The 23916-nt window shown below is 41.7% G+C and overlaps 3 protein-coding genes across 3 annotated transcripts; 1 reads left to right on the top strand and 2 right to left on the bottom strand.

Annotated features, from left to right (window-relative positions):
* Window positions 1–1345: 1345 nt before the first annotated feature.
* Window positions 1346–2650, bottom strand: map1lc3cl (microtubule-associated protein 1 light chain 3 gamma, like). Its single transcript, XM_062425223.1, has 4 exons — window positions 2593–2650; window positions 2427–2482; window positions 2211–2317; window positions 1346–1535 (listed from the first exon to the last, which is right to left on the bottom strand). Exons 1-4 carry the CDS (start codon window positions 2648–2650, stop codon window positions 1346–1348), a joined length of 411 nt encoding a protein of 136 aa, XP_062281207.1.
* Window positions 2651–6098: 3448 nt separating this feature from the next.
* si:ch211-168f7.5 (uncharacterized) lies at window positions 6099–19208 on the top strand. The gene is made up of 4 exons (XM_062425798.1): window positions 6099–7042; window positions 13394–13613; window positions 14698–14940; window positions 15149–19208. The coding sequence occupies exons 1-4, from the start codon at window positions 6842–6844 to the stop codon at window positions 17686–17688; spliced, it is 3204 nt and encodes a 1067-aa protein (XP_062281782.1). The 5' UTR covers window positions 6099–6841; the 3' UTR covers window positions 17689–19208.
* A 110-nt stretch (window positions 19209–19318) lies between these two features.
* ttc9c (tetratricopeptide repeat domain 9C) lies at window positions 19319–23747 on the bottom strand. The gene is made up of 4 exons (XM_062425799.1): window positions 23536–23747; window positions 20794–21151; window positions 20292–20474; window positions 19319–19855 (listed from the first exon to the last, which is right to left on the bottom strand). Exons 2-4 carry the CDS (start codon window positions 21128–21130, stop codon window positions 19698–19700), a joined length of 678 nt encoding a protein of 225 aa, XP_062281783.1. The 5' UTR covers window positions 21131–21151; window positions 23536–23747; the 3' UTR covers window positions 19319–19697.
* Window positions 23748–23916: the final 169 nt, after the last annotated feature.

Here is a 23916-nt window from a genome sequence, read left to right as displayed (position 1 = left end):
TTCTCGTCACTCCCCTGACTCTTTGTTCAACACCCCCCTCCCTTTTCCTACTGTGTGTGTCTCCCTCTGTTTGTATTTTGGGTCTCATTTGTCTCCTCCATGTCTAAAAATAATCCTGCTAGCCCTCTGACACACTGACCCCCACAGTTAGTTGACTGGGTCGGACTTATATAACGCAGCCTTGTGTAGGGAGTGCCACTTCTCAGAGGCAAGTGAGGAATGGGACACCTGTATGTGTGTGTGTACAATACAGGAGTACAAGCACACAGCATTTCAAGAGTAACAAACCCATTGCTTCAACTGCTGTCAGTATTGTGCATCCTAATCCACCCAAAAGGCCTTAAATGTGATAAAAAATAAAACAAATTGACCATTTTTATGTTTTAACTCATCAAACTGCTCAAAATGTCCTATATCCAACATCAAGCTGTTAGAGAAATATATAAAATATTTATCTTTCAAGCTAAAAGAGGAAAATTGTATCAAAAGTCACATAAATCGGCACAAAAGTCATTATTTAAATTAACATTTCAGCATATTATCACCTTTTAAAAAATATGAAATTATCACACAAAGTCAATCAGTTAAAAGGATAAGAATTTATTTTTTGCCATAATGCTACAGAAAACACATCAGAGCAGCATACAGTTGAGGTTTTCACCCAGTGATAATGAGTCAGGTGCACAATTTCACATTTTTGAGGGAAGACGAGGATGAAGAGGCAATCAAAGACAGCAGAGGAGGAAGGGGGAGATAAGTGCTACAAAGGAGTCTGATTACCAGAAAGATGCTGACTCTGATTTTGTGAGATTAAGAGGGAGGGGTGGTTCAAGGTCCTGTACAATGGGTTTGTCTGTATTGAGACACATCATTTCTGAAGATTTTTTGACTCGTGAGGAGCAAAAACAGGCAAAAACAAACCACAAATTTGACTATTTTCTTGGAGCTTTGGATGCAACAAAGCAGAGATCACAACAGTCATCTTCTTTACTGTTTCCTGAATTTAAAAAACCTCCAAAACATGTATTGGCTTCTACAAAAATCAATCTTTTACTTTTTATGTCTCCCAACAGAATAATAATAATAAGGAATCAGTTGTAAACAAAGACTTCATCAGGTGACTCTTGCCCATCACAGTCCAGTCTTGTTACAGTGTTTTAGCCATAAAAAAGGAGGGATGGAGTGAATATGCGTTGTTTAAAAAGTCCCAAGAGGTTCATGAGGTAGGCTGATTGGCAGTTCGATGCTAAAAAAAAACTGGACAACAAGAGATGGCTCAGTTCAGTTTTAGAGATCATCTGGTCCAGTGTTGGTTGTGTTTGAGTTCATTTTATCTGCTTCAGGCTCAGCAGGGCGGCCTGGCTGCTGGTTGAGGTGCCCCGAACATCTCCTGCGAGGCGTAGGTGATGTAGAGGAAGCCGTCGAGGTCGCTGTAGCGGGAGTAGACCTCCCGCATGCTGGAGGACATACAGGACATGCTCTTCTCCGCCACCAGAAGAAACAGAGCCTGGGTCGAGTCCAGGTCGATCTTATTTCTAAGGAGAAGAGACAGAGAATGAGCAGGGGTGGACTTTTACCTTGAAGGTAAAGTCCATCCCTACTAAGCTACTAAATGGACTTGAGTTGAGATTGTAGATGTAGATTCAAACTACATGTGAATATATTTAATAAATCATCAGCTGTGGCCCCAGGCAACTGCCTGTGGCCCCCAACTAAAAGGGCCCCAAACATGTTTAGCTTTATTATGATGTTTAGAAAAATAGTGAATTATGATACTATTATAACTCATTGTACCCCAAATGCATACATCTACTTTCACAAAACATGACAAATAAAATATGATGCAATATTATTCAATAAACTATCCAGCATTATACAGTATAAGAATTAAAAGCTCCACCTTAGTACATTGTGCTAATAATAACTTAGTTTTACATAAGAAAACAGCTTTAAGCACTTCTTCTACCCCTGCCAATACTAACATTCCCAATTAGAGAAACAGTGAAAATAAAGCAAGACAACGTCTGACTGGGAGACTGGGACAGGAGGGGAAATAACAGGAAAGAAGAAGAAAGAGGTGAAGAGGAGCTTTGAGAGGACTGCGACATGTTTGACAGTCTCGAGGAGAAACAACTGTTGAGGAAGGAGATGACGAATTGGTCTCAAACTGTTTGAGAAATGAGTCATTCCTCGTCATCCTCATGACTTACCTGAGCAGACAGAGGAACTGACCCAACGTGAGCTCAAAGGGAACCAGGAACTTTGTCTTGTCCAAAAGGGGGAGGGTCTTTTCACGGATGTAACGTTCGACAATCACCTGCACACAAAAACAAATCTGCAATCAGCTGATGGTGTGAAACATTTTTATAGAAATAGATAAATATGTTTAAAATACTATCAAAATGTTAGAGTAGAAACCAACTCACAGGCAACTTGTTGGGAAATTTAGACCGAATGCTGCACACTTCATCTTTTCTTGTTTCTAAAGAGAGGTGAAGCACACATTTCCAGATGTTTTAATTGTTTTTTAAAACCAGTATCTTAATATTTTGATTAAAGTGGATCAAAGAATCAACTGTAAACGTGACTTACCGAGGCATTTCCTCTGCTTGAAGGGCATCATCTCCATGGATTTCTCAAAAGGAGCCATGTTTGTTACCTTGGGTCAGTTTGCAGCAGAGACCTGAGGTGATGGAGGTGGTGGCAGTGGTCTTGCCCAGGCTGACAGGTGACGTCCCCTCGGGTGGAAGTTTGCAAACCCCAATGAGCTGCTGGGACCACTGGTGCTTTATAGGAGCCGCAGCAAGGAGGAGTCGAAATGTTACACCAGCAAACAAAGGCACACTCCTGGTCCTGGGGGGCACCGTGTGGATGCATCTGTGTGTGTGTGTGTGTGTGTGTGTGTGTGTGTGTGTGTGTGTGTGTGTGTGTGTGTGTGTGTGTGTGTGTGTGTGTGTGTGTGTGTGCATGCTCTCTTGCCCTCCTTTCTGGTTCAGACCAGATTCACACATACTGGTTATTTCACAGAGCATTCTCACGTTCACTTGTAATATTGCTGCTGCTGTCACGTACACAAGCACAGAAAGGAGCACAGGCATATCCAAAAAAAAGGGTGTAATGAGGGCAGGAAGCCATGTGAATAGCAACACATGACATTCATGATTCAAACAAACAAAACAAATGGATGACCAAAACTCTCAGACTAACGAACCCGGTGCCATTTTCATCATGAGAGTACTGTTAACTCCTGACCTTTGACCTCACTGTGTGATAGCCATGCTGACCACATTACAGTGGAGTGGATCATCATGTCCACTTTGTTACGCTGTTGTTATATCATCGATGACTCAGCATGATCATGATGAGATTGGATTGTGTGTCACATCCAAACTTATATAACTGACTCCCAGTGTCATGGCCTCATGGGTTTTGGACTTTTTGTGCTTGTTCTGTTTCCAGTGTTGTTAACTTCTGTTGTTCGGTCCCTTTAGGGATTCAATTTTGCTTGTTTATGTTTGGGTAGTGTAAGAATGTGTTTTCTGGGTTATGGTTTTCAGTTTGCTCCCTTTTTTGTTCCTGCACTCCTCCCCAGCTCTTTTTTCCCTTAACACCTGCGCTGCATCAGATTGGTTCGTCCTGATTGCCACCTGTGTCCTCACAGCCAATCAACTCCCAGTCTGCCCTCATCTCGACATCTGTTATCCATCGATTTCTTAGTTCAGTTAGTGTTCAAGTCATCGTTTTCAGTTCAGTCTTCTATTGATTTTTGTATGCACGTCCCAGGAGTAAAAATCTTTTGCATTTGGGTCCGCCTGCTCTACTCAAACTCACCTGACACCCGGTTTGACTGTAAAACAGAAAAAAATGACCAGAAATCAGGAAAACCTTTATTTTTGTTTTTTCCAGGATGACCATGGAAGTGTGGATTAAATGCTAAATCATAATTGTATGTTACATATGTGGTTCCTTCCCCATCTGTTAAACTGATATAGAGATAGGGTGCACCTTACATCTCCTGAAGGACTGGGAGAGGAGGCTTTTAGGTGTTCAGATTATTTCAAGAAAATTCAACAAAGAGCTTCAACTTCAGCTCTTTGACATTTAAAAACTGAAGCAAAAGTATATGGATATTGTTCCCTGTTTTCCTCCGTAGTGACTGGATTCTCTGATCTGTCTACTCACTGATTTATTTTTTTTTCTATTTTCTTGACGCCCAGAAAGAAAAAAGGTTTTGCGACATTGAGACCTGCAGAACGCCTCCCAGTAAGTATTCATTTGGTGTCAAATCACCAAATTTAAAATTCAACTGGGGCTAAATTTGAGGTTTGAAGTTCATTTCTGAACTTGTGTCACAGCAAGATCCATTTACTATCTGTTCTGAAGTTTCCTTAACAGATGTAGTTTGCTCAGCTGCCAAGGAGTTTGTAGATGTGCAGATTTACTTTTATCAGCACTTAATGTCAGACAGTAACCGAGCAAACTTCATCTACTGATGAATATCATGTGATATGGTCAAAAGCGCCAGAGTGGAACTTCAAATGACATGGACCTTGAGGTGAGATTGTTTTGTCAACTGGTCTAAATTAGGTTGAAAAGTGAATGTATGTTTTACATTTTTTACACAACAGTCTTACATAAAACTATTGTTTCAGCAGCATTTAAATGATCATATTTTAATTAGAAGCAATTTAATTAATTTACAGCAGATTTTGCTGCTCTATTTGCAAATAAAGGGATCTAGAGTTGGTGTTTCTTTTACTCAATATGCTATATGCTCAATTGGACCATTTTCTGCTCTTAAAGGAAGCCTGACAGTGAGGTTGAAGTTTGGGACCCATCAGCCTGGAGAGACATGTAGCCAGAGGGAGAAGATCACCCTCTGCTGGTTGAAAGGTGACATCAGCGTGTGCACTACACCTGTCAGAGATGAGGAAATGCATTTACCCAAGCATCATAATTGGGATTGGGTCTAGTTGAGAATATGTGAATATTTCCTGTTTTCAAATATAAGACTTTTTGAGAGTATTTATCCCTTTATTTGGGTCAGCAGTGAGTTTCAACCAAAGGCCAGTTTTTGCTGAGTGCTGTTAACTATTTGTTTATTTGTTTGAACTCATTTAAGAATTTAATTTATTTATTACGCTATTTAGGATTGTGTCTAAGGGAAGATGTCAGTTTCCCATCAGTAAGTGAGGGCTAGCAGATCATTTTAATACTCATTTGGCTAAAAATGACTCACAAATATATAGTATGTTCTGTGTCACACTTTGACACAGATGTACTTTATTGGACATCCACACACACTAAACAGTGGCCTGCTTCATTTACAGTTGATTGAAAGTATGTTGTTGTTGCCCTCCTTAAAAAATGGCATCAACACATCGACTCTGTTTGACTGCCAGCTGTTTGTGTTCACGAAGAACAAATCTGTTCTGGTCGAATAAGCTCAAACTGAAACAGTGTTCACATTTAACTTGTGGTAAGTTTATTAGACTAGCACCATGCGCTGTTCAAATATCAAAACACAACAATGGTTTCAATGCCTCTTCACATGTGAGGACAGTTTAAGATGTTACAGGGTTGTTTTATTATATACAGTCTTATTTACGCGAGCCTTGTGTTTATTTTACATTCATTAAGATTTGTAGACAAACATGTATAACGGTTTTTATGTAAATTATCATAGAAAGTTAAAACTTCAGCTTTCATCAGGGGGGAAATTTGCTGCATTTGGCTGAAAGACCATGATAGCAGCGTGAAATGAGGGAAAGAGCATGCAGCAACGATCAGAATCACAATCAGAAATACTTTATTGATCCCTGAGGGAGAAACTAGTTCATGTTACAGCAGCTCATATTCTAGAGGAGAAATATGCACAGAAAATTGCAAGAAAAATAAGAAATGTTTAAAATATATTTATACTGCAATATATAACAAGAGTGCAAAGGTCTCTGGCCTGGTTTGTGTTTAGCATCTTAACCCTTGAACTGAATAGACATCCACAACCTTATACTTTTTTTTCTCCAAACTTGTAATGCTGGACGTTTTTACTTATAGGGCCCCTGAGGGCCTAGGGCCCCTGCACCATTGCCCACTTTGCTTGTTTAGCAATCCAGCCTTGTTCAGAAGTACACTTTTCCCAACATATTTCACATCAAATCCTGCAGGACCTTTAGCTAATGATACACACATCTTGATGAGGTCACTAACAGACTCAGACACACTATCCCTATGGGAGCACTGGAGGAATGTGAGTATTTGTCCTCAGGCACACTGTACACTGAAGTTGGACAGTCCGGGGATTTTTCCAGGCGTCCATTCGAAAAACTTCCCCGACCAATCCCGGAGCAGCTCTGGTGCAGTGGCTCCTCCTCGCTGCTGCCTGCTCCCACATGTTATCACCCTCCGTCTGTCTGTTGCATTGTCTCATTGGGGACACAGCGCACGGAACCCAGCGCCATGGCAACTCCTGCGGACCGGGAAGCTTATAAGTGACATAAATAAAAGACATGTCAACAAGAAATCAAGCCTGGATTAATATGAGACGTGGCCCGCTGATGTTGCTCCAGGCTGCCAGTGGATTCATTAATCCAGTGTTGTCCGAGTCAGCGGGGCTGCCTGAAGCTAAATGCTGCATGGCACGATAGAGATGGTGATATTCTCCACAATACTGCGTTAATTCAAGCGGTTACTATGAAGATGTCGCTCGTCCGGACCTGTGCTGCACTACCTGGTGCTGGACCATAGTGCATCCCCTAACCCTCACTGCACGGTAACTAGCGGTGGTCTGCCGGCACCCCCGGTTCCGCCTGCCGGCACCCCCCACCCCCCCTCAACGAGGATGGCTGGCCGCCGCGGCTGCGTGAACTCGCTGTGGTCGGGCTCCGAGCGGGTCCGCATCGGAGAGCGCCTCAAAGCGACGCTGGCCGGGGTGCTGGAGCTGGAGCTGCTCAGGTGCAAACACCTGGGGATGGTGGACGCCGCTCTGGAGGACCGTGCCACAGACGGGGAGCAGAGCTCTGCGACATCCCGCAGGCAACAGGTCAGTATGTGCTCGTAGCCCGGGTCTCTACATGACGAGATTATTAAATATGGATGCGGGGATGATGGTGATCTGCCAACAAGCCAGTCCCTCTGCGGTTCAGTAGACAGATTTTATCTCTGCCTGGCTGCGCATGGCTGTGCCGAGAGCTGAATACCCAATTGATTGAGATGGTGCCAGAGAGCAACCAAGCATGCAGCCTGATCATTATATACAGCAGCAGTGTGTGACTGTCACATGGAGCAAATGTCATTGAGGTCAGGCTACAGGACCAGATACCGGCTGGCTGGCTCTTCGCCCCGGCTCAAGGTTATAAAGGAGGCTGTGGTGTGGAGGGATACAAGCGCTAAAATCAGGTGTAGGTATTAATAGCCTACACCAGCCAGCAACCAGACACTGCTGCGTTTTTTGGCTCTGGCCGGTAAGCTCATCGGCTGTAAAGGTCACTGGTACACAGTTTGCATTTAAATCAACCAGTCTGATCACAATATGTTTTCATCTGTGTGTCATCCTGTCCTGAGTTTTGATCTTTTATTGGATAATCCTGAACCCTCCAGTGCAGCGTGGCTCACACTGAATGACCAGGATGTGTGATTTTAGGCTCACACCCAAACACATAAAGCAAATACATTTCCCAACCTTTCCTCGTGAAATTGATACACAAGTCTTTTTGTGTTGAGAATGTGGAGAATGTGGGTTGACATGTAATCCAGGAGGATGTGAACAGGTCCCATCCTTGAGGCCTGGATACTGAGGCTGCACCCTCCGCTGCAGGTGCTGTATGGTCCTTTATTTGTGAACTCAATCTGAACCTGTGAAGTCACCAACATGTGAAATCTTTTGTTTCTACATTAAAACTTAGTGGATAAAGATGACCATGAGAACGCCCTGCAGGGTTTTCTTGTTAAAATTGGGAACATTATTGATCAAACTAGAATTGGTATCCAATTGGTAGCCAAACAATTTGTCGATTCATCAATAGTCAAGATGGGCAAAAATATAATCAACAGCTATTTTGATAATTTATTCATCTTTGAAGTCAATTTCTAAAGTGAAAGAAGATTCCCTAGCTTTTCTTGATGTGATTTTATTATTAGACGAGAATATCTTTGAAGTTTTGATTTTAACAAAACATACAATTTAAAGGTGTCACGATGAGCTGAGAAATTTTTTTCTGACACTGAACAACAAATGATCAGGAAAATAATTGACCGATGAATGCATAAAGAAATAGACATTAGTTGCAGCCTTTTTCTCAGTTTTTTCCAATAAGGCACAATTTTTTGATCAGTAACTGCACATTTCAACTACATACAATCTTTCTAGTGGTACGAATTCTCTTTAAGATAAAACATGATGTTTATTATTAAATAATTAGTGATGCACACTGCAGAAATGTTTTTGCTTTCTGTGGAGCTAAACTCCACTGCTAAATCAGTCCGTCATGGATTATCTCTCGATCATTTCCAGATTTGACATGAGAAGTTCATGTTGTGTTCACAGTAGTGCTTGATTTTTACCACTTTATATATGAAATAAGTCTCTATTGGATACATTAATCGAATGTTATTGTTAATCAGAGAAAGCAACAGATACTTCAACACACTCACTATCCATAAGCTGTTATTACACTGTGAATGTGTTCCTGGTACTGATGAGTGGTATTAGTCAGCAGCCTGCAGCACATGAATACATGTTCTGTCCAAATCAGGCTGCAGCTGAGGTCACCTTTGCAGAACAATGTGTTTATTGGATGAAATAATATCCCTAACAGGCTGCAATAGAGAGACAAAAATAACTTGTTATAATAAAAATCAGTGCAAAGACAGAATTTGCAGTCCAATCTGATCAAGGGCATCTCCATGGAAGTGCGGCTCATCATGTGCTGCCTTCCTCGCCACCCACCCACCGACATCTATGTTGTTCCCCCTGCGGCGCTGAGATATCCTGTGGAGAGGGCAGGCAGCATGGCTCATTCTCACCTCTGAAGGGAGCTGCCAGTGTGGCAGTGCAGCCTGGCTCCCGCCCTCTGCTCAGGCTGGCCTCCGCCAAAACACACACACCAACATTTGCACAAAAGGAGACAAATAGTTGTTGCAAAAGTGATCACATCTAGTTTAAACACTGTAGCAGCTGGAGAGAAACCAGGTCAGAGCAGATGGAGCACCTGCTGATTTTATTAAAGGTGTAAAGGTGAAATAGCTGCACTTATTGTACAGGTTTCATTCCTCAACACATTATACCCATTTTACCTGAAACTCATTTATCACTGCTTTGGAAAAACACAGGTTGTTCTGTTTTCAGAAAATATATTTATGTTGTGAGCCAAGGATTAGATGAGTCATAACGTAATGCGGTCTACTTCAACACCAGCTTTGTTGCGTGTGTGTGTATGTGGGTTTTTTTTCCATTTCAGATAAACTCTCGAAATGTGATTTACCTTTTCACTCTATAATAGCGGAGAGAGACAATTCTCACTGTGTAAATCCCTGTTTGGCAGGTCGGGATTATGGCTACACAGAGTCATCTGTGATGGACAAATGCAATTTGAAATTAATCTTCATCTTTTCAAACATGTCATGTGTTTCGTTTGTGAGGGAGTGCAGGTTTTAGAACAAAAGTAGTAACACCTGTGCCAAAAACAATGCTTGTATAACATTTTTTGTGGAATGAAAGCACATTTAATAAGCATCAATGTGTTATTTTCTACAAAACTGACAGAAAATTTGCCAGAGATGCCAAAATTTTGCGAGTTTCATCCTCTCCAATGTGAAGATTTCATGCTTAAGGTTGGCTTTTGGATGGACCAACATTGGTCGGTCAAACAAAACAAAACATCATTTTTGTCTCTGGAAAATTATAATAAGCATTTTTCTCTTCTTTGACATTTTACAGACCAAACAATGAATCAATAATGAAAAGAAGCGTTAGTTGTAGCCCTACATTTTTATATGCAATCTTCCGTTATAAATATAACCAGCTTTCAATTTTTCATAAAGTAAAAAAAACTCAAGTGCTCAGTGAGTAACATTTTAATCTTTTCATACTTTTCAACAGCTCTTCTTGCCTTCAAAGCAAGTCAAGGCCAACTTGGTGAAAAACTGATTGTTCCCACTGTTGCCATTCACTGATCAATAATAAACTGAGTAAAACACTTAGGAGGAGAATAAGCGGATGTGCTACAGATGTGCCCTCTTAGTGAAGCCAGTCTGTCTTGAAATTAGGTTTAGTATTGGAAAGCATCATCTTACATGGGGAGTCATTACCCTGACTTGTGGAGTGAGACAGCCTTTGTCTGTGGCTTTTGCCTCAAGACCTTTCTGAGCTCACCAAAAGCAAAAAAAAGAAGTATGTAACGTTGATACTTTCACTTGTTTGTGTGCAATCCACCTGCATGTGGATCATCACATCACTCTGTGGATGAAGATGAAGACAGCTCAGCGTGGGCTGTTCTTTAAATTTCAATACCACATTAATAATGCATGAACAATAAATACTGTGCTGTACTTCACCGAAAGCGAGCTCCATCCTACACTGTTTGGCCTCAACATGGCAACCGCTGCAGCAGTCTGTCTTGCTGTACTATGACATAATGCACTCATTAAGACGAGGTGTGTTGCTCATGCAGCTGAGATCACTGTAGCATTATTATCTGATCGACCCATATGTTTCCTACATATTGTTCCAGAGGGGGATGCGCTCCTCCCTAACATGAAGGAATATCATATTACATAGTTCAGAGCGGACCCCCACCCACTTGTCTGTCAGCCTCCTATGATTTGATCATGCACTAGTCTCTGTGTAACATTATATCCTGTAATGTGCATTATGTTGGTGAAGGATAATCTGAGAGAAAAAGAAAGGGAGAGAGGGAGAGATGGACATTTTTGCAGATATTTACACATTCAAGGGACTTTGTAATTTCTATCTTTAAATCGACATAAGTGAAGAGAAAAAGCTTAAGTTGAAGCTCTAACAAGTCCGGGAAGATGGACATATGTGCTTTTATGGCAAAAGGAGGAATGAGGCAATGAGTGGGCTTTGGCGGCACAACAGACAACCGAACATACACATGAGGAAAAAGTCACACCAAGACTGGATGGTGTGTTTTCAGGCTCAGGATGAGTTAAATATTTCGCCCGGCCTTGTTGTTCTGTTGTGGGTCTGTGTGTGGGAGTAGAAGCGAGAGAGAGAGTTAGAGAGCGAGTAGCTGTAGCTATGGTGAGTAGGGGGCGGCTGGCTCGATGGATATTATAGAAGTGGGAGAGGGGGGGATTATTTGTCAAGGGGAGTGTGGGGGAGGTGGGGGTCCTTCAAGATGCCCTTCTCTCTCACCCGGCAACCGCTCGCCCTCCCCACCTCACCGCCTTCACTCACTCAGTGACTCACTCTTTCATTTCTCAGTCTCTGTCTCTTTTTATGTCCCTCTTGCTTGTTTTTGGTCACCCACTCAGCCACGACTCACTTTAGACTCACAGGAAAAAGAAAGAAAAAAAACAGGACAGAAATGAGTCTCCTCTTCTTTTCAGAGAGAGGAAGACAGGAGTGGAAAGAAGATAAGCTTAAGACAAGGCAAAGTCTGAAACTCTTTTCCATTCTTCCGTCCGTCTTCCTCTTCAGTCCATCCCCCTTCCCTTCTGCCGCTCTGACTGCTCTTTGTTACGTCATCTGTCTTCTCCCATTATCTTCTGAAGCCCCCCCCCCCCTTCTCTCCTGTCACCCAAGCAGTGAGTCACTACCTGTATTGTTTCCTCAGTAACAAGAGGATTGATCAGTGCCACTCAGGGTTTCTGTTGTCTGGGCTCAATCGGTCTAATGCAGGGGCTCTTAGCTGAGAAGGTGGGTAGGGGATTTGGAGGATAATTGAAGGGTAGTGGGGGTGGTGGTAGTGGTGGTGGGGGTTACTCTACCAAGCCCCTACTAATCTAGGACATTGAGGCACTTTGCTAACTTGACAGGGTGATTGCTATTCTTGCTGTTGTGTGGGGCCCCTCATTCCTGACTGTTACAGTAAGGCTGGTGTGACATCATCGGGGTGTGCGTCTAGTAAATGACGTCACGAACACGAAACCCAACAGGTTTTTTCCACATGGATCCAATGGTCTGAATTTCCCAAAGAATCCTAGTCAACTAACTCAGGTCCGACCCTTGTCCTTATTAGTTAGAAAATATTATAATTGTGTCATTTAAGGAGTGTGATTGTTACACATCGCAGCAGTATTTCACTGCTAGAAATGCTCTTATATCAGCACACAGATATCCACAGATATGTAAGCGATACATTAACGTACAACACCAGCTGCTCTGCTAATCTGCTGTCAATCCAAACACCCAGCATGTTACTGCTGGAGTAAATTTACGGCTTCACATATAAGTAGAATACCACAATGTTAAAATATTTAATTTCAAGTAAAATTCCTGCATTGAAAATTTTACTTTAAGCTAAATGTGTAGTGATTACTATAATGAGCAACTATGCCTGTCAAATAAATTAATGAATATTAATAAATATGAATGAATAAATGAATTATACAGTATAATATTTCCTTCTGAAATGTAGTGGAGTACAATTATAAAGTAGTGCAAAATGGAAGCATAAAATCCTAGAACAACATTAGTGAGTGTACATAAAGTACAGTGCTTGTGAGTACAACATAAAGTACAGTGCTTGTGTAAAAGCTACTTTCAAAACTCAATTAAAACCGAGGAATATGTCAGTATTATATATTATCTTACTGTGTAACTGTATATTTATGGTATGATTATATAATACTATAGTTATAAATTCTGTGGTCCAAAGTACTGTGTCTGAGCAAATTGTAGCTAAAAGCTGACAAAATTACTTAGCAATTTCTTTGTTATACTTGTTTGAAGACTTTTCTGGTGTACATTTACAATGTAAATTATGTAGTATATTGATAATGTAAACCAAAACTGATAATGTCATTAAAAACTGGTGTACGAGAGGCCTTTTTTTTGTAGTCTAGAGATGAATGGCCACTAAAGCACATAAAAAACTGTCACTGAAGTGAAATACCACCTTAACAAAGAAGTTGTTTTGTATCACAATGAATAATGTCTCACTGTTTATAGCATGAAATCCAGGTATTGTCTGGGATTTTGGCTATTGTAATATTGTGTTATAGCTTCAATGAAGTGCTTTCTGTTCCTAAAGACTGTAAAATATATATATTTTTTAATTGAGTTTTGATATTAACTGCAAATGTCTCTATATAAACAGTAGTTCTTTCACACACAAAAAATGAATATATAAATGTTGTAATCTACTCATAACAATCACATTATCGCTGTTGCTCAGACCTAACCTGTCTCATGTTTTGTTTTTTTCAGGCTCCCTCTCCCTCAGAAATAATGGTATCGCCCTGTCAGACCAGCCCGGAGGACTCTGGCAGTAATTCTGGGGATGGGACGGTTCATTCCTCATCTGGCAGGGCGAGTAACTCGCGCTGGTCTACTCTTTCTTGGGATGCCCCATCTGACCTGCTGTCTCCCCCAACACCAGACCCTAGTGGTGCAGTCCACCTGGATAGTGACTCCAGACCTAGTTCAGGTAAAAATACACACATCTGGACTAACAGATACACTCTTGTGCTCAGCTGTGAATATTGTAAACAGTGTGTGATCTGCAGCTCTGACCTTTATGATGACCAACATGGTCCAGTTAAATATTAATCATACTCCCTTTTTTTAAAACTTGGTTTACTTGCACTCTGTGTGACTTGGCAGTGACTCATTCAGTTTCAGTTTGCCAAACTCTTATCCACTCCTGGTCCCTGTGACTCTACACCCAACTCAGACATTCCTCTGCTGTTATGCACTCATACACGCCCTTCTTTACTTGGGTGAAGCGAAAATTTAGCAATTCATTCAATTAAACCTTGAAACCTGAAAGGGGTTATTTAAATCTAAGTTATTTTTACTGCTTAAAGTGTTAAAATTTCATGTTAATTCTGATTTGTTAACCCTTATTTGGAGTGCCTTTACTGTTTTAGCACTGACTATCTAGACATTACCTGTTAGTTAAATATTGGCTCCGACACTGTGACGCCTTTTCCTGGAATTTGTTTTGAGTTTCTGTCTTTGTCTTTGTTGTTATTACTGACCTTGTTAACTAACCATTTAATTTTTTTTATATCGAAAACTAAACACTGTTGCTATTTGTGTTGCCACAAGTATTTTGTGTGTGACAAATGTAGCGGACAGAGAGAATAAAACTGCAAATGTAAAACCCATCCATAAAAATCACAATTGTGTGACTGCAAAGAGTAGCAGCATTAATGACATCCATGTTTATGTTTATGAAAATGACGGATTTTGTCTTTTCAATTTGTAATTAAATTTAACATAAGTTGTTTCATATGGACATAGCTTGACTACAGAGAGGCCTATGCAAGCAATCCACAAAAGATGAAAAAGAAAACCAACCAAACAAAAAAATCCCAATCCCAATAATAGAGAATTAATAACACTAATGATAATAATAATACAGTTTAAATAATGACCAGCATATCACATAATAACCAGATAGGTCAGGACTCTAGGTGGCCCCCATTTCCTCTCCTTCATCATCAGCTCCTCTAAATAGTTGGATGTTGTCACGAGATATTATGTAATCTTTTTCCTGTCTCTTCAAGGTTTCTATTCAGTGAGCGGGAGCTCCCTGTCAGACTCTTGCTATTCTGTGTCCAGTGATGCCGCTCAGGGAGGACCGGTGCCACCAGCCAGACCCCTGAAGCTATGGGAGCAGGCTCCTCTGTCTGCTGACAACACTGACATCTTGTGGTCAGATGGTGTAATGAAGCAGCAGCAGCCACAGCAGCCTGCAGTTTACAACAGCCACAATGATGCTGAACAAACAGAGGGGACACCAGTTTCAGGTGAGCTGATGAAAATGATGGATCAGTCATGTAAATCCATCCACGGATATATGGAATTTTCAGCAGTCAGCTAAAGCTGGTTCACAGCAGTGTTTTGGCTACAAATCGCCAGTGTGTCTGGAAAAAGGCAAATAATAAATATTATGGGAACGATAATCTAAAATAAAAAATGTTTGGTCTGAAAGTCTTCCTCTTTTGTCTCTTGCAGTCTCAACTGACCTTGAAGCGACTGGTTTGAGCTTTCTGTCTGACCTCTGCTCAGGCCTCGGTGACTCCTTGATTTCTTCCATCCTCCCGCTTCTTGATCCCTCCTCCTCTTCCTCCACCCTCTATCCGAGACCCCAGCTGGATTCTCGCTACTGTACAGACCTGGTGTCCCGTCGGACCAAAGAGGTATACCCCTACCCCAGCCCACTGCATGCTGTTGCTCTCCAAAGCCCCCTCTTCACCTCCCAGAGCCAGGAGCAATCAGCTTCTCTGAGTCCTGAAGCAACCCAACCAGATGAACCAACAGAATCCACTGCTGATTTAAGTATGCCTCTCCAGCCTCAGCAGCCCACAGCTCAGGCCTCTTTCACCCAACTGGAGCAGTACATCTCTCGACTAGCTCGCCAATATCACAGTCGGGTAACCTCTTCCACCTCTGATCTCACTTCAGCTGCTACACACTGTCCAGTCACACAAAAAGGCCTCTGTACCCCTGGCAAAAGTCACGGTTCCACTCAGTCCCTGTCTGCCTTCGAGAGCCGCAGTACACCCACCACCCTGCCAGGGGGCAGCATCACACCCTGCAAATCACTGCTGGGGAACTCTGCCAGAGTCAGCCTCAGCACTACTGGGAAAAAAGCCACCAGGAACTCAATCAACCTGGGTAACCTTCCCTCTGCAACTGGAGAGGATTTGAACATTAATCTGCATCTCAATCTCAACTTGAACCTCACTCCTGGTTTAAATTCTGGCCCGGGACTGGTAGACAATCCTAAACATGGCAGTTGTGGAGCTTTGCGGAGTGATTTAGCTGCGCCTTCCACAGCTTCTACGTCACTCTCCACGTCCACACCCACCCCAGCACTTAGAGCTCGACCTCGTATTTCCACCTGTCCCTCCAGCCTGAGCCACCGCAGTTCCCTAGAAGTTACTTCAGGGTCTGGAACCAGTTCTGGATTTGGGTCAACCGCCTTCTGTCGATCATTAGACTGGAGCAGTGGTCCTCCACCTGAAGCTGGTACATCAGTATACGGCACAAATTCTGGATCAGCTCCTGGGTCTCAGCGCAGCAGCTTGATCCAAGAGTCCAATTCCAGTCCCAAGCTAAGCGAAGACTCCCCCATGGTGGGAGAGATCTCCCGCCTCTCTGGCCTATCAAGGGCTGTTGTAGTCGGCCTGATGGAACAAGGTGTGGAGCTGGACATTGACTGCTTCCAAGCAGATACAGCAGGTGAGGTGAGGGGTCATGGTAAAACTCACCTGACAGCCCAGACAGATCAGTTGCATGACTACACTAGACTGACTGAACTGAGCCCTCAGAGACCAATACAGCTGTCTCTCAGTGTCACCCACTCCCCACAGTCTCAGTGCAGTCTCACCCCTCCTCTCTCCCACTCCAGCAGCCCCATTCACCCTTACCAGTCCATTCATATTCCCTCTGCCCATTACTCCTCACACTGCCACTACCAGCAGATTCCTTCTCCATCTGATCTTCCTTCCTCCACAGCCTCCTCCCCTGCCTCCCGCCCTACCACAAGGGGCCGCTCCCCTCCACGGCCTCTCCAGCCTTCCCCCTTAGGTGCCACCCCTCTCTCTGTTTTCCGAAGGGATGCACCCTTCCAGTGTTCCCTGCCTCGTACCCATACCAGGACCTCTCCTTTGGAGCATGGCGGCATCCAGCCAAGGGGTGGATCGCTTCGGCAAAGTGGGGGAGGAAGTGGGGGTAGCGGCGGGTGGAAGAGGGTGGAGGGGGAGGGGCTCTACAAAGGGAAGCATGCCTCCCACAAGCTGATCAGGGCAGCTACAGTGAGCAGCTATGGCAAGAGAGAGGACTACAGCTCTGTTTGGGGTGAAGAGGAGGAGAGGGAGCGAACAGGAGCCCAAACATCCAGAAAGACCTCTAACAAACTCTGGAGGGGCTTCGAGGGTCGCCTCTGGGGTAAAGAGTCGGAGAATGACAGAGAGGAGATGGATAGAGCTGAGTATGGCTATGGATGGAGAAGGAACAGTGGTGGAAGCTGGCGAAGGGAGGGTCGGAGGGTGAAGGCGGGGTCCAGTAGTAATGACAGGAGGCCAAAAGTAGAAAGCTCTCCAATATTCTCAAGGAAGCGGGGAAAGGAGGATGGGGAGAGACGCAGCTCCAGCCTCAGGCTCTCCAGGAGGGCTCTGTTCAGGAGTGAGTCACAAGGTTTATTGGTGCCTCGTAACCACAGCGAGGAGCCCACAAAGCGGGCACACTGGGTCTCCTCGTTAGATGTGGGGCAAGTTGGCATGGGTATCAGCAGAGACGAAGGAGTCAGACTACTGAGAGCAAAGGAGGACAAACGTGTGTCCTCCACAGCCAGTCTGTTTAACCTCTCTCGTTCTCAGAGTCTGGAGGGCAGCTGCCATTCCATCTCCCCGCTCTCCTCCCCTTCCTTTTCTCCATCCCCTCCTCGCAGGATGCCCCTCCAGCGCTCTCGGTCGCTGCGGGACTTGGGGAGGAGAGTGTTTGGCTCTATGAGGTCTCTGAGTCTCAAACGGAAACCATCCAAGAAATGACATTTGTACAATAAATGATCACATTAGATGCAACATCCATGTGATACATTCAAAACACCAGTGATGGCTGGTTTTGTGTCTCATCCTAAATGGAAGTTTCATCATTTTTAATTTTAAAATGTAAAAATGATTTTTGGACTGGTTAGACTGACAAGACACTTGTTCTGTAACACTGGCTAAAATACCATTTTTTTCATCCACCACCAATATGATGGAAGTTCCTCTCAGGCCCAAAAAGTGTTTAAACCTTTCAATTTTTTTCTTGGCAGTTTTCATTCATTCTAGTTGTTTTTGTAAATTTTTAAAGACAGAGACATTTCTCTACTTTTATAGCTGCCAACAAAGTACAAAATGCCCGCCAGATTTCTCCAAAGTAAAGGGTCCTGTAGCACAGTTAGTGCTTTGTAGCAAATGATTGCACTGTCCCAAAGTCATTCCTCACTGACACTGCGTTCTTCTAAATTTTGCAAACTACAGTAACAAGCAGAGTGCTGTAGGGTGCAGTATGGCCCACAGCGAAATGTCAGTGAACAAAGGAGACAACTTTATTTGGGGTGAAGAATTCCTTTGAGGAGCTGCAAAGAACTACAAGGCTTTGACACCTTGACTACAGTTGTCCCGCGACGAGTATCGGAAATGCCTCCAATACTGCCTAAAATGCTGGAATGGGTATCTGCGAGTATGCATGGTCTATGCCGATTCGATACCACATAATTTATTAACAAACGTTAAAGTAATTTCAAACCCGGACACATCTGCAGTTGTCCTAGAAAAGCAAAGCTACTATTTTAGATGAGCAAATAGTGTAACATGAGCCATTTGAAAAATGTGGCAATATTTAAGTCCCATCAGTAAAGAGGCAATGTATGCAAGGCTTTAGTTTCGATGGGTGGCATTAGTGTTGCCAATTTCAACACCAGCAGTCTTACAGAGTATTTAAAGACACATTACGTGAAAGATAGCAATCCTATCACATCCATACAGGCTTAGCAGTATACAGCTGTTAATTTTTTCCCCCCAACGCAAAGGTATCAGATCAGTACTCGATATCGGTTGATACGCAAGTTCGGGTAATGGAATCGGTATCGGGAAGGAAAAAGAGGGCTCAGAACATCTCTAACCATAACAGGAACACAGCTCTGATTAAGGAAATGTACCTCTTGTTGGTTAAAAAGTTGTCCAATTTAAAGGCACTGAACATACCCATATTGGCTATAAGCAGCTTCCTTATAAATATATTGGTTGAATCTTCCTGTGAACCACGAGTATGAATGTGTATGTGTACGCTCCCCTTATGCATGCTACTCTGTGACTTGTTCAGTGATTATAGCTATTGTGAGAATGTGATATTCCTCTTGGTTTATAGGCCATAATGCCTCTGAAGTACAATCATATTGGCCAGACAATGACCAAAACCAAGCAAATACTCTTTAACTTGTTATTGTGCTCAGGATTTTGAAATAAATATTAAATGATGAATATTTGAGACAAAATGTGGCTGCTCATGGCTTATGATTAATAAAAGAAATGTTTAACTAAACTTGTAATGTGCCTGAAATGCCTATAGTATGTGGTTTGTACAACATTGACAATCAAATGAGTTTGATAGAAACACAGCTGAGCTTGAACATTCATTATACAAAATATTTTACTTGAAAACTCACAAAATCAACATTGACCAGACAACTGCAATCATGAAGGCATTATCAGGACTGAGTAGTACAAGAAGAGTCTCATTTTAGCTGTCAGAAGCATCTTTGTGTGAAATATCCAAACTCCTGCTCTCTTGAGCTAAAAAAAAAAGCTTTTCCTGTTGCTAGGAAACAAACTTTTCTCTTCTCTCCTTTCTATTTTCAGCAGCATCACTTTTACTTTGTCACCTCATAATCACTGGGAGAAGACACACTAACATCAGTTGTGTGAACATTCTTCAATTGGTTTGGGACCAGCTGAGGTTGAACAAAGCCTCTCTCAGGATGAGACTTCATTTGGTGGGTTGCGATGTTTGGCTAAACTCCATCACCGGCTCTGTTGGTTTGATTAATCCCCTCTCCAGAGCTACTCTTCAGGCTGGAAGAAAACATCTCCCGGTACATGGCTTTCTCTTTTTGTAACTCCCGATTCAGCTTCTCCTCAGCCCTCTGCAGGTGCTTCCGGACGTTGGCATCTGTCACAGAACAAGCAAGAAGTTTTGTTTTGGAAAGAAATAAAGTACTTTTTCCCCACATGTTTTCAAATATGAGTGAGAAGGCAAAGAGATAATCTGTTCAATTAAATTACATGTGTGTGTATATGTTTTATGGATTTTTTAAAAGATGCAAAAATACTTTTTAAGCTTTACTTCTCATCTGTCTCATGTTGCAAAAATGAGGTGATTCATGTACTGAATGGAGAAAATAAATATATATATGTATAAGAACTTGTAGGAACAAAGTGCTCATTTAAAAAAAAAAAAGAAGCTCCATCTGAAATACAGTGATTAGTAAAAACACACAATAAGACTGCTTCTCAAGCCAGAAATACCTAAATAAATGATTATTTTCCCTTTGAATGGCAGCTTGAGCTTGCAGTGGATGATCCTAGTGTGCTGGCTTATTTCTTACCATTAGGCTGCTCCCTGCAGGCCTGGGTGAGGTACTGTTTGGCTGTCTCTGCATCTCCCAGTTCCAGTGTGGCCACTCCTGCCCTGTACAGTGCTTTGACGTCACCTGGTCGCCACTGCAGCACGCGCAGGCTGTACTCCCGGACACGAGCATAGTCAACACTCTGTCTCTGCAGCAAACAGGCTGAAAGAGATGTACAGTACGCGTGTATAAAATACTGTACAAGCCCAGCAGCTGTATGTTCTTTTTCCTCATAACACAATCTGTAAAAAAGATCTCATAAAATGACGTTGGGGCATAGCTCAACTGGAGAGTGATTTGTTAGAAGGGCAGAACTTCTTATACTGAGGATACTATAAAAAGCTACTTCACTGATACTCAGAGTGGTCTTCTGATGAGCTTCTAATCTTTAACAGAACCTGGGATATATTTTCTACTCTATTTGGATATTCTAGTACTCCTTCCATCTCTGGTCTTTAATATGGTAATATTTTTTATCTACCAGCTAAGTTGTTGTAGCAGTCCACTTGTGTGTTTCTAAGCAACGCTTCCTGTTCAGTTGTGAGAGCAGGTATCTCAGGTCCAAACCCTTTCACTGAGGCCAACACTTCAGAGTCCAGGCCTCGGAGGACCAACAGAGCTCGATGATAACGGCCGATGGCTGAGCGGATGTTCTTCTCCCGATAGAAAGCATTCCCTTCTGTTTTCATTTGGGTTGCTTCTTCTAGCGAAGCCCAAACTGGCTTGGCGGAGGTTGCTCTAGACCCAGAAAAGCTTGGTTCTGCTGCTGCAGCTGCCCCCCGCACCTCTGGACTCTCCTCTCCTCCTGCAGCCTCCATTTCTGCAGTGGAGCTAATTACCTGCAGAAATAAGAATCTACATGTAAATTAATATGTTAAGATGCCACTGAAATGAGCAGTACACACACAGACACTTTACAGCCACATTAAAGTATTTCTGTTCTACATTTAATGCCATACTGACCTGATAAACTGAACTGATATGGAACCAATACTTAATTTACTGGAGAACTGAAGGAAAACAAACCCATCCTAGTAAGGTTTTGACTCGCAGGTAGACAAGAAAAAGAAAGGACAGGAGAGCCGCTGAGTCTGATGCAATCATTCATGTCAAGTTATAAATGTTACAGACAATCTTTTGAAGTTACTCGACAGCTACTTTGTTAGCAAAAAAAAGTTTTGCAGTGTGCCTGCATTACAAACTGAGGTCACAGAGTTTAAAATGGATGGAGGGAGGATCTAATGAAAGACTCAGCTACAGTATGAGGTTTCATTAAAGAAATTGTAGGACCCAGACATTTAAATTTTGATCCATATGAGAGATTAAAAGTTTGGATATTTCTTCCTCTGCTGCATCAATTACCACATTTGACAGGCTGAAACCAACAAATATTTGGCCTTTTTAATGAGTAAAACAAAATTAATTAGAAAAATCGTTGCCGATTAATTTTCCATCATTTCTTGAAGCCAGTGTGGGATATAAACTTAAAGAAAAAGAATCTATGGGCCACTGAAAGATTGATATTCAAATTCACCAGCAACTCATTATTAAATAATTATTTTATGTATGAAATGTAGCAGCCACTTTCATATTTTACCAGCATTTGGCTGGTGCTTATTTCCCACCCTGTTTGCAGCTTTTATTTAAATATCTTCACTAAAGATTTGATGAGTAGTTACACTTTAGTGTTAATAGACCAATCCCACTCAGCTCCACATCTTTTGATGGAGAGAGACATCAGAGCATTAACAATTTAAATTCTCATAACAAACTAAAAGCATGAATATCCAGATGCTTGATTTCAACAATTCACAAATCCCCATATTCACTTCTTACATAACTGTCTAATGTTTTGGTAAAAAACATATTTTTACATTCTTTCAATTCAATTCAATTTCACAATCATTCCATAACTTCACTGCATACACTGACACATCTACTTTTCATATTAGTTCTTGCTCATTTCCTTTCAAAAATGAAATTTCCCCCCAGTGGATAAGTGTTTGTCCTCTTTGTGAATAACACTTGGATACAGTCTGGAAGTGTTTTACAATGTGCTCTATACATTAACTGTAATGTTTTAAAGTTAACCAAATCAATAAACTTGAAATTTTGGGAGTGCAGAAAATAACATATTGGTGGGGTATGTATATTCAACCTTGTTAACCAGTCCTATAGCTCTTTTTTGCAACAAAAAAAATGCAATTTGTATTAGTTTTGTAAGTATTTCCCCATATCTCTATACAGTATGTAATGTAAGGAAGAATGAGTGAGGAATACCAAATAAATAATGACTTATGGTCCAAAATGTCCGTAGTTTTATAGAGTATTGCAATAGATTTTGATTTGGTGGGGTTTCCAGTGTAATTTATGGTCTATTATTACACCCAGGAATTTGTTTTCGTACACTCTTTCTATTTCTATTTTATTAATCCTGAGTTTAACCTCATTGTTGATATATATCTATAGATCTATAGATATATCTATAGATCTATAGATATATCTATAGATCTATAGATATATCTATAGCAGGGTATAGATAGATATATCTATAGATATATCTATAGATCTATAGATATATCTATAGATCTATAGATATATCTATAGATCTATAGATATATCTATAGATCTATAGATATATCTATAGATATATAGATATATATAGATATATATATATAGATATATCTATAGATATATATAGATATATATATAGATATATCTATATATCTATAGATATATATATATAGATATATCTATATACACACACACACATACTGGGAGAGAGGTAGGTCGTTCAGGCCATGGGGATTACTGTATTTTCATGTTAACAAGTCACTAGCTAGTCTCGAGCCTGTTTCTTAATTAAAATCATATTTTAACAGAGAATACTTAGTGTTTCAGTTTCATTACAGCCACTCTTCTTGCTAACGTGTTTTTTTTTTTTTTAAAGTTAACGTTACTCCTATAGAGTTGACGTCATTACTGAAGACGTCATTAGTGAAAACCTCATTCATTTGTAACGTTTTTTAACCGACTCACTGGAATGTTAACGGTTGACAGCAGCTACAGCTAGCTAGCACCCTGCTAGCACAGATAGCAAGCTAACTTCACCTCCTCACACTCGCTCTCTCTCTCTCTCATTATGTTAAATCCAGTATATCCGTACAATTTAACGGGTTGTACATGTACATATTAAAGGTTATTTTGTCATGCATTGACTCACCTTACACGCCGCTGGAAAGACAATCTACGGACAGCTACTTTTTGCAGTTGACAACCATTCTGCTGCTGTTGTGTTCCGGGGTTTTCTTGTTCTCTGATGTGAAGTGAAAACTTCAACGAGATGGCTCATTACTGCCACCAGGAGGCTGGACCGGGAATTACACCAGTGTTGTGTCGAAGTCTGTTCCCCCTTCCTTTTAAAATTGTAATTCTCATAGCACCACACCCGCAGTTGGAGTTAGCTTACGGTTACAGTTAGCTGGTTGGGGCTAAGAATTAAGCACCTGAGAAGATGAGTGGTTGTGGTGACGGGGGAACAGAGTTCGACATAACACTGGTACACACACACACACACACACACACACACACACACACCAAAGAC

The sequence above is a fragment of the Scomber scombrus genome, chromosome 9 (assembly GCF_963691925.1).
Source record: "Scomber scombrus chromosome 9, fScoSco1.1, whole genome shotgun sequence".
Lineage (NCBI taxonomy): Eukaryota > Metazoa > Chordata > Actinopteri > Scombriformes > Scombridae > Scomber > Scomber scombrus.
Note: the sequence above shows the minus strand (reverse complement) of the source record. Positions and strands in the feature narration are given on the sequence as shown.